The sequence below is a fragment of the Salmo salar genome, chromosome ssa09 (genome assembly GCF_905237065.1).
Source record: "Salmo salar chromosome ssa09, Ssal_v3.1, whole genome shotgun sequence".
NCBI classification, from domain to species: domain Eukaryota; kingdom Metazoa; phylum Chordata; class Actinopteri; order Salmoniformes; family Salmonidae; genus Salmo; species Salmo salar.
Genome location: NC_059450.1, coordinates 654,664 through 681,036, shown reverse-complemented (window position 1 = coordinate 681,036; position 26,373 = coordinate 654,664). Strand labels below are relative to the sequence as shown.

At 40.6% G+C, this 26,373-nt stretch overlaps 1 protein-coding gene across 1 annotated transcript in view; it reads right to left on the bottom strand.

Annotated features, from left to right (window-relative positions):
- The window catches only part of LOC106610629 (MAM domain-containing glycosylphosphatidylinositol anchor protein 2), a 231,850-nt gene that overhangs the window by 70,824 nt on the left and 134,653 nt on the right, over window positions 1–26,373 (bottom strand). Inside the window, exon 9 of the mRNA XM_045723335.1 lies at window positions 6,693–6,962. Coding sequence (XP_045579291.1) covers window positions 6,693–6,962 — 270 coding nt within the window. The remainder of the gene's footprint in view (window positions 1–6,692; window positions 6,963–26,373) is intronic.

The window sequence follows — 26,373 nt, the reverse complement described above, 5'->3', positions numbered from 1 at the left end:
TTTCATGTTAACAGGCAATATTAACTAAATATGCAGGTTTAAAAATATATACTTGTGTATTGATTTTAAAGAAAGGCATTGATGTTTATGGTTAGGTACATTGGTGCAACGACAGTGCTTTTTTCGCAAATGCGCTTGTTAAATCATCACCCGTTTGTCGAAGTAGGCTGTGATTCGATGCGAAATTAACAGGCACCGCATCGATTATATGCAACGCAGGACACGTTAGATAAACTAGTAATATCATCAACCATGTGTAGTTAACTAGTGATTATGTTAAGATATTGATTGATTGATTGTTTTTTATAAGATAAGTTTAATGCTAGCTAGCAACTTACCTTGGCTTCTTGCTGCCCTCGCGTAACAGGTAGTCAGCCTGCCATGCAGACTCCTTGTGGAGTGCAATGTAAGGCAGGTGGTTAGAGCGTTGGACGAATCCCCCCTGAACAAGGCAGTTAACCCCCGTTCCTAGGCCGTCATTGAAAATAAGAATGTGTTCTTAATCTCACTTGCCTAGTTAAATAAAGGTGTACATTTTTTTTATTTTATTTAAAAATAAAAATCGGTGGCCAAAAATACCGATTACCAATTGTTATGAAAACTTGAAATCGGCCCTAATTAATCGGCCATTCCGATTAATCGGTCGACCTCTAGTTTGTTTATCCCATGTGTAACTCTGTTGTTTGTGTCGCATTGCTTTGCTTTATCTTGGCCAGGTTGCAGTTGTAAATGAGAACTTGTTCTCAACTGGCCTACCTGGTTAAATAAAGATGAAATAAAAAATAAATAAAAATGTGTTAATGATGTAAATTAAGATACACAACATTTCTGAATATATACACTACCGTTCAAAAGTTTGGGGTCACTAAGAAATGTCCTTGTTTTTGAAAGAAAATCTTTTTTTTTGTCCATTAAAATAACATCAAATTGTTCATAAATACAGTGTAGACATTGTTAATGTTGTAAATGACTATTGTAGCTGGAAAGGGCTGATTTCTAATGGAAAATCTACATAGGCGTACAGAGGCCCATTATCAGCAACCATCACTCCTTTGTTCCAATGGCACGTTGTGTTTGCTAATCCAACTTGATCATTTTAAAAAGGCTAATTGATCATTAGAAAACCCTTTTGCAATTATGTTAGCACAGCTGAAAATGATTGTGCTGATTAAAGAAACAATAAAACTGGCCTTCTTTAGACGAGTTGATTATCTGGAGCATCAGCATTTGTGGGTTCAATTACAGGCTCAAAATGGCCAGAAACAAAGACCTTTATTCTGAAACTCGTCTTGTTCTGAGAAATGACGGCTATTCCATGCGAGAAATTGCCAAGAAACTGAAGATCTCGTACAACGCTGTGTACTACTCCCTTCACAGAACAGCGCACACTGGCTCTAACTAGAATAGAAAGAGTGGGAGGCCCCGGTTCACAACTGAGCAAGTGGACAAGTACATTAGAGTGTCTAGTTTGAGAAACAGACAAGTTCTCAACTGGCAGCTTCATTAAATAGTACCCGCAAAACATCAGTCTCAATGTCAATAGTGAAGAGTCGACTCCGGGATGCTGGCCTTCTAGAAAGAGTTCCAAAGAAAAAGCCATATCTCAGACCAATAAAAAGAAAAGATGAAGATGGGAAAAAGAACACAGACAGTGGGCAGAGGAAGATTGGAAAAAAGTGTTATGGACAGACAAATCTAAGTTTGAGGTGTTCCAATCACAAAGAAGAACATTCGTGAGACACAGAAAAAATGAAAAGATGCTGGAGGAGTGCTTGACACCATCTGTCAAGCATGGTGGAGGCAATGTGATGGTCTAAGGGTGCTTTATTGTTGGTAAAGTCGGAGATTTGTACAGGGTAAAAGGGTAAAAGGGATCTTGAAGGAAGGCTATCACTCCATTTTGCAACGCCATGCCCTGTCGACGACACTTAATTAGAGCCAATTTCCTCCTACAACTGGACAATGACCCAAAGCACAGCTCCAAACTATGCAATAACTATTTAGGGAAGAAGTAGTCAGCTGGTATTCTGTCTATAATGGAGTGGCCAGCACAGTCATCGGATCTCAACCCCATTGAGCTGTAGTGGGAGCAGCTTGACCGTATGGTACGTAAGAAGTACCCATCAAGCCAATCCAACTTGTGGGAGGTGCTTCAGGAAGCATGGGGTGAAATCTCTTCAGATTACCTCAACAAATTGACAACTAGAATGCTAAAGGTCTGCAAGGCTGTAATTGCTGAAAATGTTGGATTCTTTGACGAAAGCAAAGTTTGAAGGACACAATTATTATTTCAATTAAAAAGGCATTATTTATAACCTTGTCAACGTCTTGACTATATTTCCTATTCATTTTGGAACTCATTTCATGTATGTTTTCATGGAAAACAAGGACATTTCTAAGTGACCCCAAACATTTGAAAGGTAGTGTATATATTTTGAATAGCTATATATAAAGCAAATTGAGGTGAGAGCATTGGAAATACTTTTAACGGTTGATATGTGGGTGGAACTGTGTGGTGTTTTTGAAGGATGGGTCCTGGCTTCTCGGGGGGGCCTAGGGATCCGGGGGTGGTCTGCCGGTCACTGGGATGACAACCCAACTTGGGATGTGGAGGGGCTTTAGCGGGTGGAATAGTGGAGAACAATTGGAGGGTTACTTCATAGCAATGCAAATATCATGGTACAGCTATATGGACATTCAATCGTTGAAGAATCTCAAATATAAAATCTATTTTGATTTGTTTAACACTTTCTTGGTTACTTTCTTTGTTGTCTTCACTAGAATTGAGATTCTTCAAAGTATCTACCCTTTGCCTTGATGACAGCTTTGCACACTCTTGGCTTTCTCTCAACCAGCTTCATGAGGTAGTCACCTGGAATGCATTTCAAATAAGAGGTGTGCCTTGTTAAAAGTTAATTTGTGGAATTTCTCTCCTTCTTAATGCATTTGAGCATATCAGTTGTGTTGTGAGAAGGTAGGGATGGTATACAGAAGATAGCCCTATTTGGTAAAAGACCAAGTCCATATCATGGCAAGAACAGCTCAAATAAGCAAAGGCAAATGACAGTCCATCATTACTTTAAGCCATGAAGGTCAACACGGAAATTTCAAAAACTTTGAAAGTTTCTTCAAGTGCACTCGCAAAAACCATCAAGCGCTATGATGAAACAGGCTCTCATGAGGACTGCCACAGAAAAGCAAGACCCAGAGTTACCTCTGCTGCAAAGGATAAGTTAATTAGTTACAGCCTCAGAAATTGAAGCCCAAATAAATTATTCAAAGAGTTCAAGTAACAGACACATCTCAACATCAACTGTTCAGAGGAAACTGCGTGAATCAGGCCTTCATGGTTGAATTGTTGCAAAGAAACCACTACTAAAGTACACCAATAATAAGAAGAGACTTGCTCGGGCCAAGAAACACAAGCAGTGGACATTAGACTGGTGGAAATTTGTCCTTTGGTCTGATGAGTCCAAATTTGAGATTTTTGGTTCCAACCACCGTGTCTTTGTGAGACGCAGAGTAGGTGAACGGGTGATCTCTGCATGTGTGGTTCCCACCGTGAAGCATGGAGGTGGTGGTGTGATAGTGCTTTGCTGGTGACACTGTCTGTGATTTGGCTACCAAAGCATTCTGCAGCAAACAGGACAATGACCCAACACAGCTCCAGGCTGTGTAAGGGCTATTTGATCAAGAAGGATAGTGATGGAGTGCTGTATCAGAGGACCTTGCCTCCACAATCACCCGACCTTAACCCAATTGAGATAGTTTGGGATGAGTTGCACTCCTTCCAAGACCGTTGGAAAAGCATTGCAGGTGAAGCTGGTTGAGAGAACGCCAAGAGTGTGCAAAGCTGTAATCAAGGCAAAGGGTGGCTACTTTGAAGAATCTCAAATATGTGCTATTTCATAGTTTTGACGTCTTCACTATTATTCTACAATGTAGAAAATCATAAAAATATAGAAAAACCCTTGAATGAGTAGGTGTCCAAACTTTTGACTGGTACTGTATGTAAACGTGATAATTCTGTTTTTTATTTGTAGAAACTAGCAAAAATGTCTAAAAACATGTTTTTGCTTTGTCATTATGAGGGATTGTGTGTAGATTGATGAGGGAAAAAAGGGTATGACTACTTTCTGAAGGCACTGCATATTACCAGTATTGCATTTACCATTATTTCCTAAATATATATTTCACAATGTTTGTTTGTTTACGGCAATTTATGTTTATGCATTCAATATATTATTATTATCGCAGTATTTTGCTGTTCTCATTGTCGGCTCATTGTTTGCGGAGCGCACTTGTGAGAAACAAGTTTTGGTTTATTTCATTCAATTTACGAATTTAGTCAATTTAGTCATTGTCTTTTGTTTGGCGCGTCATTGAAGTTGGCTTATAGGCTACCTAGCCTGCGCGCAAATGTAGGCTTATAAATGTGCCCATTTGGGGATCTGATAGTCTGATTTGCTTAACACACCACCACTGATGAGCTGTGGAGTTTCTCAAAGTAATGTTTTCTTCACCTCAGCAAACAAAGTCTGTTTTTACATCCATTGAGAATGACAACAGTTCCTCTCCTTTTCGATAACCACTCTGAGTGAATGGAAAAATGTCATGCTCTGATCCAGTGGAAACGTCATAAAATAGGCCTACATGCTTACTTTTTATCCCTTGAGCAAATAGCCTACACCTCTATATTATTACCCATCGAAAACAGACATCTGAGATAAACCAAGGCCATCAATATTTCACAACCAACTCCCCAGAAATGTGGCGCTGTCAGCTTGTCAAGCATTCATTACTAGCCTCGGACGCAGCAACGTTACTGCTACGCCACATGTTCTGCCATCGCGCAATCAGAAGGCGGCACCCAGAATATATGCGCATTGTAACGTGACATGACACATAGAAGACCACAACCAATCACATCAACCATATTGATATAAGCGAGATCCAAGACTTCGCTCTCACACAGTTTTTGCGCATGTGCACAGGTTCGCTTCACGCTGTTACAGCGTTGTAGCCACGGGACCAAAAATGCGGAGAAGTAGAGCTTCGCACTTCAACTCTTAGTTGTTGCGGAAATTGACCCATTATGCATCTAAATCGTATCACTGAGTTTACCTTCAAGGTTTGTTATTGCCTTGCTTTCATGTGACTGAACTCCTCAAAAAAGCACTCAAATATGAAGCATTAATCCGTAATAAAAGCAGAAGAAGTGTTGTTTGGAAGCTAATGGTCTTTCCAGACAGAATATATATCAACGATTGTCCCCTCCGAAGTTGATATCAGATTTTCGCCCCTGCTTATCAGCAGTAAAATATTCTAGCCATTTTCTCCCATCCATCAGAAAATGGTTGATAGCAAGATAGGGGTTGAACCTCTGATGTTGAAAAAGCTTAAGAGCAGAACAACAATATCCCAACACCATATCACATTGACAACTAAGACATTTTCTCCCTGCTGATTCTGCTTCATGTCCACATAAGAAGTTGTCTCGTGGGACAAAGTTATTAGAATTTGAATATATTATGAAGTCTCATTGAAAGATAACATGATTCAGCAATAAACAACAAACCAGGGCTTTCTGAGGCTTCTTCCTTGAATAGGTATTTTCCCCAAACAGCCACTTAAAATCACAGTGACACTTTCTATGTGCAGTAGTGTTGATACAGTGCCATGTAAAAACACACACTAAACTTACATCTCGCTGAGAGCTAAGAACACTAATACATAAAACACTAATGCGGTCCATTTGTATTTTCACACCTTGCATGTTAAAACATATATTCCTCTCATCTGTCTATTCAATAACTCATTGAAATTCTGTGCAAACTTCGCTGCTTACGTCATTCATGCTTACAGCGAAAACAAGTGACGTTTTGTTGTGTCGGCGATAAGCAGCTTATTAGGTATTTTTAAATGTATTTTTATGAGGGCTGACAAGGCCATCTCCATGGGATACATTTCATTAGAATAGTCAGGGAGTGGATTCTACTTGTCTCCGGGTATTAACAATGGGAGTCTCTCGCTGCAACAGGGAGCACTCACACAAAGTGAACGTGAATCAAATCAATAGGTTGGCTACGTTCCAAAAGGCACCCTATTCCCTAAATAGTGCACTCGTTTTGACTCGAGCCCTATGGGGCCTGGTTAAAGGTAGTAAATAGGGAATGGGGTGCCATTTGGGATGCAACCGTTGTGTCCAGGAGTGACGGGCAGGAGCAGTTGAACGGACTTATTAAAGGGGCAGCTCTCCATTGATGCACAATTCTCGGTTAGTCCACTGCTTGTTACTATTTATACTGTAGATCTGACTGATACACATCCAAAAGCAGTGCATTACATACATTAATGTACACTACAGTCTGCAAAAGCTGTTTATCCTTCGAGGAAAGAAATTGGACATAACATATAACAATAATACATGCCATTTAGCAGACACTTTTATCCAAAGGGCTCCCGAGTGGCGCAGCGGTCTAAGGCACTGCATCTCAGTGCAAGAGGTGTCACTACAGTCCCTGGTTCGAATCCAGGCTGTATCACATCCAGCCGTGATTGGGAGTCCCATAGGGCGGTGCACAATTGGCCCAGCGTCATCCGGGTTTGGCCGGCATTGTAAATAACAATTTGTTCTTAACTGACTTGCCTAGTTAAATATTTAAAAAATGAAAGACGTCTGTTATACATACCTGTGACTAAGAACCTGCAGGCACCCACCCCGGCCTCGTTGGTCACTTCACAGGTGTACTCCCCGTAGCCCTCCCTATTGAGTGCCCTGACGTGGTAGTCCGTCTCGTCGCGCTGGTCGAACTGGCCCATGGTCAGCAGCCTGGTACCCAGCTTCCACTCGTACTTGAGCACTTTGGACGGGTGGGCCCGCAGCACCCGGCAGTTGAGGGTGAAGGCGCGACCCAGACCCTGGCGGATCTCTGTGAACACCGGCTCCACCACCGGCGGATCTATGGAGAGGAAGACCAAAGGCCCTATTAGTCAGGCAGGCAGGGAGGCAAAGGCTGAATTCCAAATAAATCCCTTGCCCCTGGCCTATATCACATCAGCCAGCCACAGAGCAGCAACGGCCCGGTCCTAAAATAACCCCTATCCCCTATGCACTTGTGGAGATCTGAGAAGATTTGGTAGGTGCAGTGGTGGAAAAAGTACCCAATTGTCATACCTTTATAGATACCTTAATAGAAAAATGACTCAAGTAAAAGTATCAAAAGTAAATGTAATTGCTAAAATATACTTAAGTATCAAAAGTAAAAGTATAAATCATTTCAAATTCCTTTGCAAACCAGACAGCACAATTTTCTTGTTTTTTTTACAGATAGCCAGGCATCATTTAAAATTCACACGTGTGTTTAGTGAGTCCACCAGATCAGAGGCAGTAGAAATGAATAGGGTTGTTCTCTTGATAAGTGTGTGAATTGGACCATTTTCCTGTCCTGCTAAGCATTCAAAATGTAACGAGTACTTTTGGGTGTCAGGGAAATTGTATGGCGTAAAAAGTAGATTATTTTATTTTGGGAATGTAGTGAAGTAAAAGGAAAAGTTGTCAAATATAAAGTACAGATAACCCAAAAACTACTTAAGTAGTTCTTTAAAGTATTTTTACTTAAGTACTTTACACCACTGGGTAGGTGCAAGCAATATGGTAATTGCTTCCCATATTGTTTACACCTATAAACCTCTCAGATCTACAGGAGTGCCTAGAGAGTAGGAGGGGCTAGGCGTTGATTTGGAATACAGAAAAACTGTCCTTCTCACACAGGCAGCATCTGAGCCTGTCTCCGTATGTCAACCCAAACATAATCCATTCATCTGCATCCAGAATTTCTCCATCTGCAGGACTTTAAAGTCCCATCAGCTCATATTTATTTATCCAGCCTTTAGATTATCTTGCGCTATAATTACCACTAACCCAACAACAATGAGATGCCAGTAGCCATGGCTTTATCAATTAGCCGCTCCAACTTCAGTGGAAAGTGATCTAAACACAGTGCTAAATCTGCAATGTTCCTGTCGCTCTTTTGTACACGTCTAGCAGACACAGCTACACAGTGGAAGTCGGAGTATGTGGGCAAAACGGGCTACTTAGCACTAACATGAGAACTCAGAAGTCACACGTCTAGGATAATATAGCTTCTAGTGAAAAGCTTAACTTGGAATTGTTGTTGTATATATGCGAGGCAATTTAGTAGGAGATATTTTAAGGGCCTCGTGATATATTTTTCCCATTTTGTGTCTAATTTTGAGAACTCTCAGTGGAACTGTCCTCTTAACTCGACTGAATGAAAGAGCTTGCTGCTTGAATACACAGAATGGCTGAGAGAGTCCGTAGGGACCGCCTTCCGCTCGGAGACAAACGAGCGTGATTCACAGAATTTCTGAGTGACACCTTACTAGATAATACTCCAGAAACACTTAAAGGAACAGTTCTACTAAATAGTTACCAAATAGCTACACGGACTATCTGCATTGACCCTTCTTGCACTAACTTTTTGACTCATCACATACGCTGCTCCTACTGTTTATTATCTGTCACTTTAATCCTAGTTATATGTACATATCTACCTCAATTACCTCGTACCCATGCATATCGACTTGTACCCCGTTTATATAGCCAAGTTATTTTTACTCATTATGTATCTATTATTACTTTATTACGCGTTTTACTTTTCTATTATTTTCTTTTCTCTCTGCATTGTTGGGAAGGGCCCATCAGTAAGCATTTCACTGTTAGTCTACAGCTGTTTATGAAGTATGTGACGAATAACATATGATTTGATTCTCCAGAATTGCAAATATACTTGATGTTATTGATACCTAGAATGTAGTTTATAGAGGCCGAAGGTCAGTGTCGGAAGTGGTTTGTTTACTACACCCCATCAATAGCATAGTTGAGTGCAAAACATTGAAAGTGGTAGGAACCCTGTTAGCATGCTACAGCCCAGCAAGCAAGCATCTAACGGACCGCTATCTGTAATGAGGCTGGAGGCAAGCCCTCCTCAGGCCACCGTCGGAAGAGCTAATATTACTATGCCTAAATGAACTAACTTCAAACGTTTCTGTCGCATACAATATGTTTGGAATTTTGTAGCAGCAATCCCTTTTGATTGTAAAGTAGAGAAATACTCTCAATTCAAATATCCTCAAAAACTCAGAATACAACAGGCTCTAGAGGATAACATGACCTTTCAAGTCATACAAGGAAGTGAATTATAGAAAAACAAAAACACTTGTTTGCCTCCTAAAATCCATCCGTATTACTCATTAATGGTGTAAGGTTTGTACCTGTTATTTACCACAGAGATTAAAACATAAGAGGTAGAACATAAAGTAGGCCTAAACAAAAGTAAAGAAGGGAAGAGAGAACCTTAAAGGCACAATATGTCATTTCAACAGACTGATCCTGGCACTGTTTGGTAAGCTGAGGGACGGGGCTGTGCTATGGATGCAACCGAGCTATAGATGACAGTATGGAGTGATTTTAGTGCCACCAAAAATGTAATCTCAATTTACTGGCACTAAAATCACTCCATATGACAGTCCATGAAGTAGTCATAGAACATGTTCCATTGTTTAACTGAACATTATTATGCTAATGCAGTGTTGTTACCAGGGTAGTTTCATTGTTACTACACAGATAGGCCTATAAGAGCAACTTCATGTAAAGTGTTATGCAAGTTCTTAAAATGATCCTGTGATGTCTCTGCAAGACTTCATCCCCTTGTTAATAGAACCATTTTGCGAACCCAAAAAGCACTGTTAACACTTTATAGTCTTTAATTCTATTTCTATGCACTGCTACTCGTGAATGGGTTTTTCTAAAATATTCATGATGACAATATATTTAAATGGGGGAAATGGCAGCAAAAAAGTTGGTGTGAATAGTTCCATCCGTGCCACATTTCATGGTCGGCTCAACTGGGGATTTCTCAGTCTACTCGCATTGCATGACTGGGTGATGATAGCACTTTCAGAATTTCAGTGTTGTCGTTTAGTTTTTCTCTCTCCAAACGTATTCTCTCTTTTTCGTAAATTAATACTGGTGGGGATAAATTAGCGCTTCGCTAATTAGGCTGGGAGCCAGCTTTGAATGCCATACTTAACGAACAGCCCAGGCTTAAACAAGTGTTTCTATGACAGAGCGTTGGTCATAGAAACCTTTTAGAGAGTAATGTTCACCCTCCATGTAGATCACCCTCCAGCTAGTTCCCCAATGGCCAAATTTATTAACCCATAGTCAGGGGGCTTGACTAGGAATTTGCCATTCATCCTATAGTATGTGCTGTTTTCTCTTCCCTTCTTGCCTTCCAACTGATGCCCATAGCTAATTTCAAGCATTTATTAAAGAGGCTATGATTTTATGGTAGAGCAGCTTACATCAATATACTTCAGAACATATTTAATTTCTTATAACCAGGGTAAAGCAAGAATAAAATTGCGGGCCATAGATTAAATGCTTAAACTAACAATAATTGGGGCTTTTCAGAGACAGATGGATCTTCGCTGGTTGAGGGTTTTTCTTTTTCGTACGTTTAATCCTTTTGCACTCATGTCGAGGGGAGAAATATGCAGAAAGGGTCGTGAAATGTCAGAGTATGACTGCAATTATCCCTTCATTATGCTTTAAATAGCAACATTAATAATCATCAGTGTCTTATCAGAATTTTGAGACAATTCATTATGGATTTTGGGTTAACTACTGTAGCACAGTGCCTGCCTAAGAGAAAGTAATCAATCTGTAAAGCCTATGATTTTATTAAAGATAGACCCGTCATTATATAATTCTCACAATATGACCGACAACCTTATCTTAACATGCACTCCGAACCAACTTTTTTACCTACAAGTAATGTGATACTATATCAACGCTTTAATATGGACCACACTACAAAGTACTGGGCTTTGGCTCGGCGGACTAACTCAGTCAGTGAGAGTAGGAAACTCGGGTTTGAACCCCAGTCTGACACAATTGCAAATTGGCAAAGCACACTAATCCTAGTGCTAACAGCTATGTTTTTGTCCTGTCTGTGACACATCTGTGATAGTGGTACCAGACACTGAATGACTGTACTGTTTCAAAGAACAATGCTCCAGTGCAAATGGCACGCTGCCACACTTCCAAAAGCCTCGCTATCTCCCTTTTCCCTGTTACCGCTCCTGCCTGCACCACCTCAAAGAGGGTGAATCAGTGACAAGTATGGGCATTGACCTTTCCAGTCTGCAGAGAGTCCCCCTTCGGCCAGCATGTCTGATTAGGTTGAGATCCTTTGACAAAGCCAACCAGGCCCTCCGTGAACCCAGCTCGCTTGGGAGCCCACCTGTTGATCCAGCTGAATCACTGTGCCTCGTAATTGTATATTGGGCGCATTGCCGGAACACGCCTGGCCAATAAACTCAATTAACCCTTGGAATGATAAGGTCTGTAGACTGCAGGGAACTGACTTACTGGCTGGCTGCTGCAGCACCCACACTGTTAAGGTGAGACAGGAGTTAATTGGGTTCAAGTATATTACCTGAGAGCATTCAATTACTTGGGTGTGGGGCTGTGGTCTCTACATTGGGTGCTGCTCCCCATTCCTAGTTGTAGTATGAAGTCATAAGAATCAGTCTTGCGGCTATTTATCAATATATACTTTTTAATGTTTCTGCCTTTTTGAAGGTTTCTGCCTCTCCGATGTTTCAATGTTTCTGGTTAATTAAAGCTTGAAATATTTTACGGAGCAGATGGACATACACTGTACAGTAGCAATGAATATAATTGAGCTGTGAAGTCTCCAGACCAAAGCTGCACAGGACACCAATAGTTTCAGTGAGGAAGGCTTTTGAAATGGGCTGCTGGTCCTCTGGAGCTTTCAGAGAAGTTCTAGTGGAGTCAACCGAGGTCCTGTTCCTAGTTTCCAAGGTTAACATTTATCTTATGATGTCGTCAACAACAGCCATCACAATGGCTTCTATGCATATTAAAATGCAATTAAAAACAAAGTGGCTATCATACATGTACTGGCCCTGACACGTAGAACAGAGCGAGGCCAAATACAAGGGGCTGCAACTAACAGATGGCCTCCAGGCCTTAATGGTGTCACTTTGTGTAAAGGGTGATGCCGGGCGGTAGAGAGAGAGAGAGGGAGAGTGAAAGAGAAGAAAAAGAGAGAGGGAGACAGAAAGAGAGAGGAAAAATGATGTTTTAATTTCATTACCAATAAAACAGAATAATGCTGATCTTTAGGCTTAAATCTCTATATTTCACTGGTGAGCAGCATTCTCCAATCTCTCTCTATTTCCTTCCTCTCTCATCCTCCTCTGTTTCTCTATTTCACTCTCTCTCCCTCTTTCCTCTCCTGTCTCTCTCGCTCTCCTCCCTCCTCTCCATCCACCGCCTCCGCAAACTCTGCTGCAAGAGCCTGCTCAGCTGTCACAGATATAAGTACACATTATCCAGTGGCATACATTGGTACCCAGACCTACCACAAGTAATGAGTCCTGTGCTAGGGATTATACTCCTAGCTACCCTTCTCTCTTCCCTGCCCTAGTTCCCTTCCCTGCAATAACAATTTCTGCAGGAAGAGGAGGAGGAGTAGGTGGAGTAATCAAATCAAATCAAATAGTAGGAAGCATTTGTGAAATGGAGGAAGCATGACAAACACATACATTGCCTTAGGAAAGTATTCAGAACGGTTACTTTTTTCCACATTTTGTTATGGTACAGCCTTATTCTAAAATTGATTAAATTAAAACATTTCCTCCTCAATCTACACACAATACCCCATGACAAAGCGAAAACAGGTTTCGAAATTTGTGCAAATGTATAACAAATAAAACAGAAATACCTTATTTACATAATTATTCAGACCCTTTGCTATGAGACTCGAAATTGAGCACAGGTGCATCCTGTTTCCATTGATCATCCTTGAGATGTTTCTACAACTTGATTGGAGTCCACGTGTGGTAAACTCAATTAATTTTTTCATGATTTTGAAAAGGCACACGCCTGTCTATATAAGCTCCCACAGTTGACAGTACATGTCAGAGCAAAAGCTAAGCCATGAGGGACGAAGGAATTGTCCGTAGAGCTCCGAGACAGGATTGTGTCGAGGCACAGATCTGGGGAAGGGTAGAAAAAAAAATGATGCAGCATTGAAGGTCACCAAGAACAAAGTGGCCTCCATCATTCTTAAATGGAAGAAGTTGGGAACCACCAAGACTCTTCCTAGAGCTGGCCACCCGGCCAAACTGAGCAAATCGGGGGAGAAGGGCCTTGGTCAGGGAGGTGACCAAGAACCCGATGGTCACTGACAGAGCTCCAGACTTCCTCTGTGGAGATGGGAGAACATTCCAGAAGGACAATCATCTCTGCAGCACTCCACCAATCAGGCCTTAATGGAAGAGTGGCCAAACAAAATTCTCTGGTCTGTTGAAACCAAGATGTACTTATTTGGCCTGAATGCCAAGCTTAACGTCTGGAGGAAGCCTGGCACCATCCCTACGAGGAAGCATGGTGGTGGCAGCATCATGCTGTTGGTATATTTTTCAGCGACAAGGACTCGGAGACTAGTCAGGACCGAGAGAAAGATGAACGGAGCAAAGTCCTGAGAGATCCTTGATGAAAACCTGCTCCAGAGCGCTTAGGACCTCAGACTGGGGTGAAGGTTCTACAGAGAAGGAAGGGATAAACTCCCCAAATACAGGTGTGCCAAGCTTGTGGAAAAAAAAAACGATTTAATCAATTTTAGAATAAGGCTGTAATGTAACAAAAAGTCAAGGGGTCTGAATACTTTCCGAATGCACCGTATACAGTGAAGTTTGTATGTATGAATCATCACTAACAGGCATCTCCTTCAGTCAGCCACACACACAGTCCACCGGGCCTCTGCTATGGAGGAGGGAACACAACACGCACAACACACAGCCTAGGGATGACTACTGAAGACTATACCCTAAAGGACTACACATACTAAGGAGAAGAGAGCTGTATGACATACTAATAGTGCCCGCAGACTGACAGAATAGACATGTGACATAAACAATGTGATCCTTGCCTCCAGACCAGAGGCTTAGGGGGACACAAACAGTTGGTTTACAGATATCTGTCACGCACAGTATGCACTACATAACACCGGTACACCACATTATGTTTTACAATTTAATACTTAATAACTTCCGCTAAATATAATTGGTGCGCTGCACAGATATGAAATAATTCATTTAATAACAGTCATTAATTTAATAATTTAGTCGTTGAGCAGCTGTGGATTTTGGTACTGGGTCAATTTCAAACATCCCATTTATGATAACATGTTCTCTCTTATTTTCTGAGTGCCAGGACTCATTTGAACAGGGGCAGAACATTCAGTGGGAACATGCCCGCCCCCCACATCCTGAAATTGCATTTTTGTCCCCCCCAATTTCATCATTGGAATGTAATACAAAACGAGGCAACGGTGTGCTTTGAGACCATGCGGATGCCTCCTAGTGGTCGGGTAGACTGTTTAGAGTGTTTAACCGACTGGAAGAAAAAAAATATATATAATAATACACGCAGAACCAATCAAAAGTTTGGACACGCCTACTCATTCAAGGGTTTTTATTTATTTTTACTATTTTCTACATTGTAGAATAATACTGAAGACATCACTATGAAATAACACATGGAATCATGTAGTAACCAAAAAACTGTGTAAAAACAAATTAAAATGTATTTTCTGTCTAAGATTCTTCAAAGTAGCCACCCTTTGCATTGATGACAGCTTTGCACACTCTTGGCATTCTCTCAACCAGCTTAATGAGGTAGCCACCAGGAATGCTTTTCAATTAACAGGTGTGCCTTGTTAAAAGTTAAATGCGTTTGAGCAAATCAGTTGTGTTGTGACAAGGTAGGGGTGGTATACAGAAGATAGCCCTATTTGGTAAAAGACCAAGTCCATATCATGGCAAGAACAGCTCAAATAAGCAAAGAGAAATGACAGTCTATCATTACTTTAAGACATGAAGGTCAGTCAATTCGGAAAATGTCAAGAACTTTGTAAAGTTTCTTCAAGTGGACTCGCAAAAACCATCAAGCGCTAGGATGAAACTGGATTTCATGGGGACCACCACAGGAAAGGAAGACCCAGAGTTACCTCTGCTTTAGAGGATAAGCTAGAGTTACCAGCCTCAGAAATTGCAGCCAAATAAATAGTTCAAGTAACAGACACATCTCAACATCAACTTTTCAGAGGAGACTGTGTGGTCGAATTGCTGCAAAGAAACCACTACTAAAGGACACCAATAAGAAGAAGAGACTTGCTTGGGCCAAGAAACACGAGCAATGGACATTAGACCGGTGAAAATCTGTCCTTTGGTCTGATGAGTCCAAATTTGAGATTTTTGGTTCCAACCGCCGTGTCTTTGTGAGACGCAGAGTAGGTGAATGGATGACCTCCACATGTGTGGTTCCCACCATGAAGCATAGAAGAGGAGGTGTGATGGTGCTCTGCTGGTGACACGGTCAGTGATTTATTTAGAATTCAAGGCACACTTAACCAGCATGGCTACCACAGCATTCTGCAGTGATATGCAATCCCATCTGATTTGCGCTTAATGGGACTATCATTTGTTTTTCAACAGGACAATGACCCAACACACCTTCAGGAAGGAAAGTGATGGAGTGCTGCATCAGATGACCTGGCCCCCACAATCACCCGACCTCAACCCAATTGAGATGGTTTGGGATAAGTTGGACCACAGAGTGAAGGAAAAGCAGCCAACAAGTGCTTAGCATATGTGGGAACTCCTTCAAGACTGTTGGAAAAGCATTCCAGGTGAAGCTGGTTGAGCGAATGCCAAGAGTGTGCAAAGCTGTCATCAAAGCAAAGGGTGGCAACTTTGAAGAATCTCAAATATAAAATATATTTTGATTTGTTTAACCTGTTGGGGGTAGGGGAGCAGTATTTGCACGGCCGGATAAAAAACGTACCCGATTTAATCTGGTCTTTTACTACTGCCCAGAAACTAGAATATGCATATAATTATTGGCTTTGGATAGAAAACACCCTAAAGTTTCTAAAACTGTTTGAATGGTGTCTGTGAGTATAACAGAACTCATATGGCAGGCAAAAACCTGAGAAGATTCCTTACAGGAAGTGACCTGTCTGACAAGTTCTTCTTCTTGGCTCTCTTTAATGAAAACTGAGGATCTTTGCTGTAACGTGACACTTCCTACGGCTCCCATAGGCTCTCAGAACCCGGGAAAAAGCTGAATGATGTAATTCCAGCCACTGGCTGAAAAACATTAGCGCTTTTGGTAAGTGCTCTATCAGAGGACAATGGGACGGAGGCGCGTGCACGAGTCGACCCCATGTTTTTATTTTCTCTCTCTTTGAACCGAAACACGCTTTCCCGGTCGGAATATTATCGCTTTTTTCAGAGAAAAATGGCATAAAAATTGATTTTAAACAGCGGTTGACATGCTTCGAAGTACGGTAATGGAATATTTAGAAATCTTTTGTCTGTCACGAAATGCGTCCTGCGCGTCACCCTTCTTTACCATTCGGATAGTGTCTTGAACGCACGAACAAAACAGAGAATATTTGAACATAACTATGGATTATTTTGAACCAAACCAACATTTGTTATTGAAGTAGAAGTCCTGGGAGTGCATTCTGATGAAGAACGGCAAAGGTAATAACATTTTTCTTATAGTAAATCTGACTTTGGTGAGGGCTAAACTTGGTGGGTGTCTAAATAGCTAGCCCTGTGATGCCGGGCTATCTACTTAGAATATTGCAAAATGTGCTTTCACCGAAGAGCTATTTTAAAATCGGACATAGCGGAGGAGTTCTGTATCTATAATTCTTAAAATAATTGTTATGTTTTTTGTGAACGTTTATCGTGAGTAATTTAGCCTCTCTAGGGTAGGTGGCACCAAATCGTCCCACCTACGCAACAGCCAGTCTAATCCCGTGGCGCGATATTCAAATACCTTAAAAATGCTATTACTTCAATTTCTCAAACATATAACTATTTTACACCATTTTAAAGACAAGACTCTCCTTTATCTAACCACACTGTCCGATTTCAAAAAGGCTTTACAACGAAAGCAAAACATTAGATTATGTCAGCAGAGTACCCAGCCAGAAATAATCAGACACCCATTTTTCAAGCTAGCATATAATCTCACATAAACCCAAACCACAGCTAAATGCAGCACTAACCTTTGATGATCTTCATCAGATGACAACCCTAGGACATTATGTTATACAATACATGCATGTTTTGTTCAATCAAGTTCATATTTATATCAAAAAACAGCTTTTTACATTAGCATGTGACGTTCAGAACTAGCATACCCCCCGCAAACTTCCGGGGAATTTACTAACAATTTACTAAATTACTCACGATAAACGTTCACAAAAAGCATAACAATTATTTTAAGAATTATAGATACAGAACTCCTCTATGCACTCGATATGTCCGATTATAAAATAGCTTTTTGGTGAAAGCACATTTTGCAATATTCTAAGTACATAGCCCAGCCATCACGGGCTAGCTATTTAGACACCCAGCAAGTTTAGCCTTCACCAAAATCAGATTTACTATAACAAAAATGTTATTACCTTTGCTGTTCTTCGTCAGAATGCACTCCCAGGACTTCTACTTCAATAACAAATGTTGGTTTGGACCCAAATAATCCATCGTTATATCCAAACAGCGGCGTTTTGTTCGTGCGTTCTAGACACTATCCGAAATGGTAAATCAGGGTTACGAGCATGGCGCATTTCGTGACAAAACATTTCTAAATATTCCATTACCGTACTTCGAAGCATGTCAACCGCTGTTTAAAATCCATTTTTATGCAATTTATCTCGTAAAAAAGCGATAATATTCCGACCGGGAATCTGCGTTTCGGTAAATAGAGGGAAAAAAATAAAGACAGGGGCGACCAGTGCACGCGCCTAAGCCCACTGTCCCCTGATCGGCCACTTGACAAAGGCGATAATGTGTTTCAGCCTGGGGCTGGAATGACGACATTCAGCTTTTTCCCGGGCTCTGAGAGCCTATGGGAGCCGTGGGAAGTGTCACGTTACCGCAGAGATCCTTTGTTTTGGAAAGAGATGTCAAAGAAAGCCAATAAATGGTCAGACAGGCCACTTCCTGTAAAGGAATCTCTCAGGTTTTTGCCTGCCATATGAGTTCTGTTACACTCACAGACACCATTCAAAGAGTTTTAGAAACTTTAGGGTGTTTTCTATCCATATCTAATAAGTATATGCGTATTCTAGTTACTGGGTAGGAGTAGTAACCAGATTAAATCGGGTACGTTTTTTATCCGGCGGTGTAAATACTGCCCCCTAGCCCTAAGAGGTTAATAAATTCACCGGAAGTTTGCGGGGGGTATACTAGTTCTGAACGTCACATGCTAATGTAAAAAGCTGTTTTTTGATATAAATATGAACTTGATTGAACAAAACATGCATGTATTGTATAACATAATGTCCTAAGATTGTCATCTGATGAAGATCATCAAAGGTTAGTGCTGCATTTAGCTGTGATTTGGGTTTATGTGACATTCTATGCTAGCTTGAAAAATGGGTGTCTGATTATTTCTGTCTGGGTACTCTGCTGACATAATCTAATGTTTTGCTTTCGTTGTAAAGCCTTTTTGAAATCGGACAGTGTGGTTAGATTAACGAGAGTCTTGTCTTTAAAATGGTGTAAAATAGTCATATGTTTGAGAAATTTAAGTAATAGCATTTCTAAGGTATTTGAATAACGCGCCCCGGGATTCCACTGGCTGTTACGTAGGTGGGACGAAATCGTCCCACTGGCCCTAGAGAAGTTAACACTTTGTTGGTTACTACATGATTCCATATGTGTTATTTCATAGTTGTGATGTCTTCACTATAATTCTACAATGTAGAAAATAGTAAAAATAAATAAAAAACGTTGAATGAGTAGGTGTGTCCAAACGTTTGACTGGTACTGCTCAAAAAAATAAAGGGAACACTAAAACAACACATCCTAGATCTGAATGAATTAAATAATCTTATTAAATACTTTTTTCTTTACATAGTTGAATGTGCTGACAACAAAATCACACAAAAATAATCAATGGAAATCCAATTTATCAACCCATGGAGGTCTGGATTTGGAGTCACACTCAGAATTAAAGTGGAAAACCACACTACAGGCTGATCCAACTTTGATGTAATGTCCTTAAAACAAGTCAAAATGAGGCTCAGTAGTGTGTGTGGCCTCCACGTGCCTGTATGACCTCCCTACTACGCCTGGGCATGCTCCTGATGAGGTGGAGGATGGTCTCCTGAGGGATCTCCTCCCAGACCTGGACTAAAGCATCCGCCAACTCCTGGACAGTCTGTGGTGCAACGTGGCGTTGGTGGATGGAGCGAGACATGATGTCCCAGATGTGCTCAATTGGATTCAGGTCTGGGGAACGGGCGGGCCAGTCCATAGCATCAATGCCTTCCTCTTGCAGGAACTGCTGACACACTCCAGCCACATGAGGTCTAGCATTGTCTTGCATTAGGAGGAACCCAGGGCCAACCGCACCAGCATATGGTCTCACAAGGGGTCTGAGGATCTCATCTCGGTACCTAATGGCAGTCAGGCTACCACTGGCGAGCACATGGAGGGCTGTGCGGCCCCCCAAAGAAATGCCACCCCACACCATGACTGACCCACCGCCAAACCGGTCATGCTGGAGGATGTTGCAGGCAGCAGAACGTTCTCCACGGCATCTCCAGACTCTGTCATGTCTGTAATGTGCTCAGTGTGAACCTGCTTTCATCTGTGAAAAGCACAGGGCGCCAGTGGCGAATTTGCCAATCTTGGTGTTCTCTGGCAAATGCCAAACGTCCTGCACGGTGTTGGGCTGTAAGCACAACCCCCACCTGTGGACGTCGGGCCCTTATACTACCCTCATGGAGTCTGTTTCTGACCGTTTGAGCAGACACATGCACATTTGTGGCATGCTGGAGGTCATTTTGCAGGGCTCTGGCAGTGCTTCTCCTGCTCCTCCTTGCACAAAGGCGGAGGTAGCGGTCCTGCTGCTGGGTTGTTGCACTCCTACGGCCTCCTCCACGTCTCCTGATGTACTGGCCTGTCTCCTGGTAGCGCCTCCATGCTCTGGACACTACGCTGACAGACACAGCAAACCTTCTTGCCACAACTCGCATCGAGTTTCCATCCTGGATGAGCTGCACTACCTGAGCCACTTGTGTGGGTTGTAGACTCCGTCTCATGCTACCATTAGAGTGAAAGCACCGCCAGCATTCAAAAGTGACCAAAACACCAGCCAGGAAGCATAGGAACTGAGAAGTGGTCTGTGGTCCCCACCTGCAGAACCACTCCTTTATTGGGGGTGTCTTGCTAATTGCCTATAATTTCCACCTGTTGTCTATTCCATTTGCACAACAGCATGTGAAATGTATTGTCAATCAGTGTTGCTTCCTAAGTGGACAGTTTGATTTCACAGAAGTGTGATTGACTTGGAGTTACATTGTGTTGTTTAAGTGTTCCCTTTATTGTTTTGAGCAGTGTATATATCCCAACAACTTCTAAAACCAAAGTTGCGCCCCTGCATTTGTACACATCATTAATCATATCAAAACATGAAAGCGACATAAAAAACCAACAAACCCAGATTGGCAAACTTGTGTGTTTTCCTAATGGCACCCTATTCCCTACAGTGCACTACTTTTGACCAGGAGCCATCTACTGTTGACCAAAGCCCTACGAGCTCTGGTCAAAAGTAGCACACTACAGTGCCTTCAGAAAGTATTCATACCCCTAGACTTAGTCCACATTTTGTTGTGTTACAGTTTTTAAAATGTATTAAATATATTTTGTCTCTCACCCAGCTACACAAAATTCCCCATAATGACTAAGTAAAAACACTTTTTTTAAACATTTTTGCAAATTTACTGAAGATGAAATACAGAAATATGTAATTTACATAAGTTTTCACACCCCTGAATTAACACTTTGTCGAAGTACCTTTGGAAGTGATTACAGCTTTGAGTTCTTCTGGGTAAGTCTTTAAGAGCTTTTCACACTTGGATTGTGCATTATTTGGCCATTATTCTTTTCAAAATTCTTCAAGCTCTGCCAAATTGGTTGTTGATCATTGCTAGACAATCCGTTTCAGGTTGTGCAGTAGATTTTCAAGTAGATTTAATACAAATCTGTAACTCGGTATATTTGTATTTTAGGTTATTGTCCTGCTTAAAGGTGAATTCATCTCCCAGTGTCTGGTGGAAACCAGACTGAATCAGGTTTTCCTCTCGGATTTTGCTTGTGCTTAGCGCCACTCCGTTTCTTTTTTATCCTGAAAAATTCCCTTGTGCTAAATGATTACAAGCATACCCATAACATGATGCAGCCACCATTATGCTTGAAAATATGAAGAGTGGTACTCAGTAATGGGTTGTATTGGATTTGCCCCAAACATAACACTTTGCATTCAGGACAAAAAGTTGCCACATTTTTTGCAGTATTACTTAATTGCCTTGTTGCAAGTTTTTGAATGTTTTTTTTAATTCTGTACAGGCTTCCTTGTTTTATCTCTGTTCAGTCAATTAGGTTAGTATTGTGGAGTAACTACAATGTTGTTGATCCATCCTCAGTTATCTCCTATCACAGCCATTAAACTCTGCAACTGTTTTAAAGTCACCATTGGCCTAAAGGTGTAATTCCTGAGTGGTTTCCTTCTTCTTGTCACGACTTCCGCCGAAGTTGGTGCCTTTCCTTGTTCGGGCGGCGTTCGGCGGTCGACGTCACCGGCTTTCTAGCCGCCACCGATCTACGTTTCTTTTTCCATTTGTTTTGTCTTGATTGTACACACCTGGTTTCCATTACGTTATAATTTATTCCCTATTTAACCCGTCTGGTTCCCACATGGTTTTGTGCGTGTTTGTTCTTTGTTAAGAGGTCGCTCTTTTGTGTCGAGCTGGATTGTTTTCCCTGTATGGAATTAGTTTGTGATTTTTTTTGAGTAAAGTACATTTTTACTCAGTTCTGTGTCCTGCGCCTGACTCCGTCCTAGCCCCTGTACACAGACACTTGACACCTCTCCGGCAACTGAGTTAGGAAGGACGCCTGTACCTTTGTAGTGACTGGGTGTATTGATACACCATCCAAAGTGTAATTAATAACCTCATCATGCTCAAAGGGATATTAAATGTCAGCTTTTTTTGTGGGTTGTCAGTTGTAAATAACAATTTGTTCTTAAATGACTTGCCTAGTTAAATAAAAAAAATAAAACATCGACCAATTTGGTGCTCTTCTTTGCGAGACATTTTAAACCTCCCTGGGCTTTGTGGTTGAATCTGTGTTTGAAATGCACTGCTTGACTGAGGGACCTTACAGATAATTGTATGTGTGAGGTACAGAGATGAAGTAGTCATTCAAAATTCATGTTAAAGACTTATTGCACACAGAGTGAGTTCATTCAACTTATTATGTGACATGTTAAGCACATTTTTACTCCTAAACTTATTTAGGCTTGCCATAATAAAGGATTTAAATACTTATTGACTCAAGACATGCCAGCTTTTCATTTTAATTCATTAGTAAACATTTCGAAAAACATAATTTGACTTTGACATTATGGGGTATTGTGTGTAGGCCAGTGACACAAAATCTCAATTTTAAGTTCCGTCTGTAACACAACAACATGTGGAAAAAGTCAAGGGGTGTGAATACTTTCTGAAGGCACCGTATATATTGACTAGAGGTCGACCGATTATGATTTTTTTTCAACGCCGATACCGATTATTGGAGGACCAAAAAAGCCGGTACCGATTGATCGGCCGATTTTTATTTTATATTTTTTTATATGTATTTATACACACACGCACACGCACACACACACACACAGCTCTGAAGTGACAACGATACTGAAGAGTCTGCTTAGGAGACAAATACTCTCAACTGTTTGAATAATAAAAATAGAGTATAAGTTACCTGTGATTAATGCTGAAAACAAAAACTGTAATTTCTATATGCAGGAAATCCTATTTTAATAATGGGCATGGTAAGAATTGACTACCAAAGTGCGAGTCATAATTCCCATGACACCTTCTAGCAAAATCTGAAAAGCGGTTCCTTCATTTATTCCATAGGATATTTTTAGATGAACTTAAAATAAGGTCTGTGTTTTGTTTAGGCTTACACCACCTTGCCAATTTTATGACTGTGTAGATATCCATAGGATATAACTCAGATCAATATAAGCCAAGATCATTTTTTTTGTAGAGTGGATTTATGAAAATATGTTGACAAACGTTACCTAGAGAGATTTACACGGGTATTAAAACGCTGAGGCAGTTTAAGCACAAAACACAGACCTTATTTGAAGTAGATCAAGACATTCTCTATGGAAGACATGAACGGTAAAATAACGAAGGAACCCCTTTCAAGTTCAGCCGCAAGTTATTACAGGAATTATGACGCGTCGACTATTTCTCTCTAAACCATATACCTTTGACTATTACGAGCCTGCTGCTGCCTACCACCGCTCAGTCAGACTGCTCTATCAAATATCAAATCATAGACTTAACTATAATATAATAAACCTTTGGTCATTAATATGGTGAAATCTGTAAACTATCATCTCGAAAACATTCTTTCAGTGACATACGGAACCGTTCCGTATTTTATCTAACGGGTGGCATCCATAAGTCTAAATATTCCTGTTACATCGCACAACCTACAATGTTATTTCATAGTTCCGTAAAATTCTGGCAAATTAGTTCGCAACGAGCCAGATTCTGTATACCCTGATTCTGCGTGCAACGAACGCACGAGAACTGACACAATTTCACCTGGTTAATATTGCCTGCTAACCTGGATTTCTTTTAGCTAAATATGCAGGTTTAAAAATATATACTTCTGTGTATTGATTTTAAGAAAGGCATTGATGTTTATGGTTAGGTCCAGTCGTGCAACGATTGTGCTTTTTTTCGCAAATGCGCTTTTGTTAAATCATCCCTGTTTGGCGAAGTCTGCTGTCTTTGTTAGGAAGAAAGTCTTCACAGTTCGCAACAAGCCAGGCGGCCCAAACTGCTGCATATACCCTGACTCTGTTTGCAAGAGAAGTGACACATTTTCCCTAGTTAAAAGAAATTCATGTTAGCAGGCAATATTAACTAAATATGCAGGTTTAAAAATATATACTTGTGTATTGATTTTAAGAAAGACATTGATGTTTATGGTTAGGTACACATCGGAGCAAAGACTGTCCTTTTTCGCGAATGCGCACCACATCGATTATATGCAAAGCAGGACAGGCTAGATAAACTAGTAATATCATCAACCATGTGTAGTTAACTAATGTTTATGATTGATTGATTGTTTTTTTTATAAGATAAGTTTAATGCTAGCTAGCAACTTACCTTGGCAACGTAAAGCAGGTGGTTAGAGCGTTGGGCTAGTTAATGTAAGATTGCATCCCCAAGCTGACAAGGTAAAAATCTGTCGTTCTGCCCCTGAAAAAGGCAGTTAACCCACCGTTCCTAGGCCGTAATTGAAAATAAGAATGTGTTCTTTAACTGACTTGCCTAGTTAAATAAAGGTTTAAAAAATAATAATAAAAAAAATACATAAATATAGGCAAATCGGTGGCCAAAAATACCGATTACCGATTGTTATGAAAACTTGAAATCGGCCCTAATTAAAATCGGCCATTCCGATTAATCGGTCAACCTCTAATATTGACTCGGGTGTTATTTAGGATGCACCCCAAATCAACATGGCATCAGCACATTTAGCATGGTGTACATGCATATGCTTAACATGCACTGAAGAAAACTCTTCTAATCATTGGTAAACCATACAAAACAGATTGATTTAAAAGATGTTTTAAACACTCCTCAGGCCTGGAATATGAATGTCTTCATTTATCATGTCCATGACACAGGAAGAACAGTATTCCCTCTCTGCCAAGGTTTTGTGTTTCAAATATGTTTTGCTGAGGAGCAGAAATACACTTGCAAGTAATGTACATCTTCCTGCTGTACAGAATGTACAGACCCCACGGCTAGCAGGCGAACTACTGTGGAACATCACATTCAATGTACTTTCATTATTAGAGGCTAACAATACGGCATGCTGTATTCATAGTGAATTAACCTAAGCCCTCATGCTCAAGGACATGACTGCATGGGAGTTGCGTAATGAGTGGAGAGCCGTTAAAATGGCTAGCAACCACAAACAACATCAGTGAGTCACTCACTTGCACGATTGCACGCACGCATACAAAACAGCAGGAGCAGCTGTAAAGCTGTTTACATACATCTTTGAGTGTGAAACTCAAACTATGAGTTACTACTGTGGATCTGGTAGACTAGAGTATTGCCCATAGAGATGTAATTATATATAAGTGTTACATTCAATTCAGTGGTATTGCCATTGTGGATCTGGTTGATGAAATATTGTCTGTGTCGTGATCTGTAGAACAAACAAATGTAATTATTTTAATATTTTATTTCACCTTTATTTAACCAGTTGTGACCTGGCCATGATAAAGCAAAGCAGTGCAATACAAACACAGAGTTACACATGGGATAAACAAATGTATAGTCAATAACACAATAGAAAAATCTGTATATAGTGTGTTCAAAAGTAGTAAGATTACGGGAGTAAGGCAATAAATAGGCCATAGTGGCGAAATAATTAGAATTTAGCAATTAAACACTGGAGTGATAGATGTGCAGAAGATGAATGTGCAAGTAGAGATACTGGGGTGCAAAGGAGCAAAAAAAATTATAATATGGGGATGAGGAAGTTGGGTGGGATATTTACAGATGGAATAGCACTACACAACCTGTATAGAGACTATAGAGATAACTAGCTAGCCAAAATAGGTCACACATTACATGACTGTGCCCTTGTTACTGTGTAATTATTCCTGTACAGTGTAACAAGTATTATAATTACTTATGGTTACACTGTACTTAGGGTGAGGGTAAGGGTTAGTGCTAGGATAAGGGTTAGGGCTACAGTTGTGTAAAGTGTTAACTAGAAATACCTTTGGATGCACCCAGCCGCTGTGAGATGGGGCTGGAGAAATGTAACCACTGTCAAATTCATGGACAGAGCTATGGCTACAAGGACTGATCATCCATCATATCAAAATGATACTTTTAACCATGTTTTGAAGCTATACAGTATTTTGAGCAATTACATTGTTTACAAACAAAAGAGTAAAACAAGCTTATATTTTGGGTTCTGATGGGGTACAGCAGTTGAACTGAGCTCATGAGGCATCTATAAGTAATATTCTTCAATACATTATTGGGTATATACACAGTTGAAGTCGGAAGTTTACATACACTTAGGTTGGAGTCATTAAAACTCGTTTTTCAA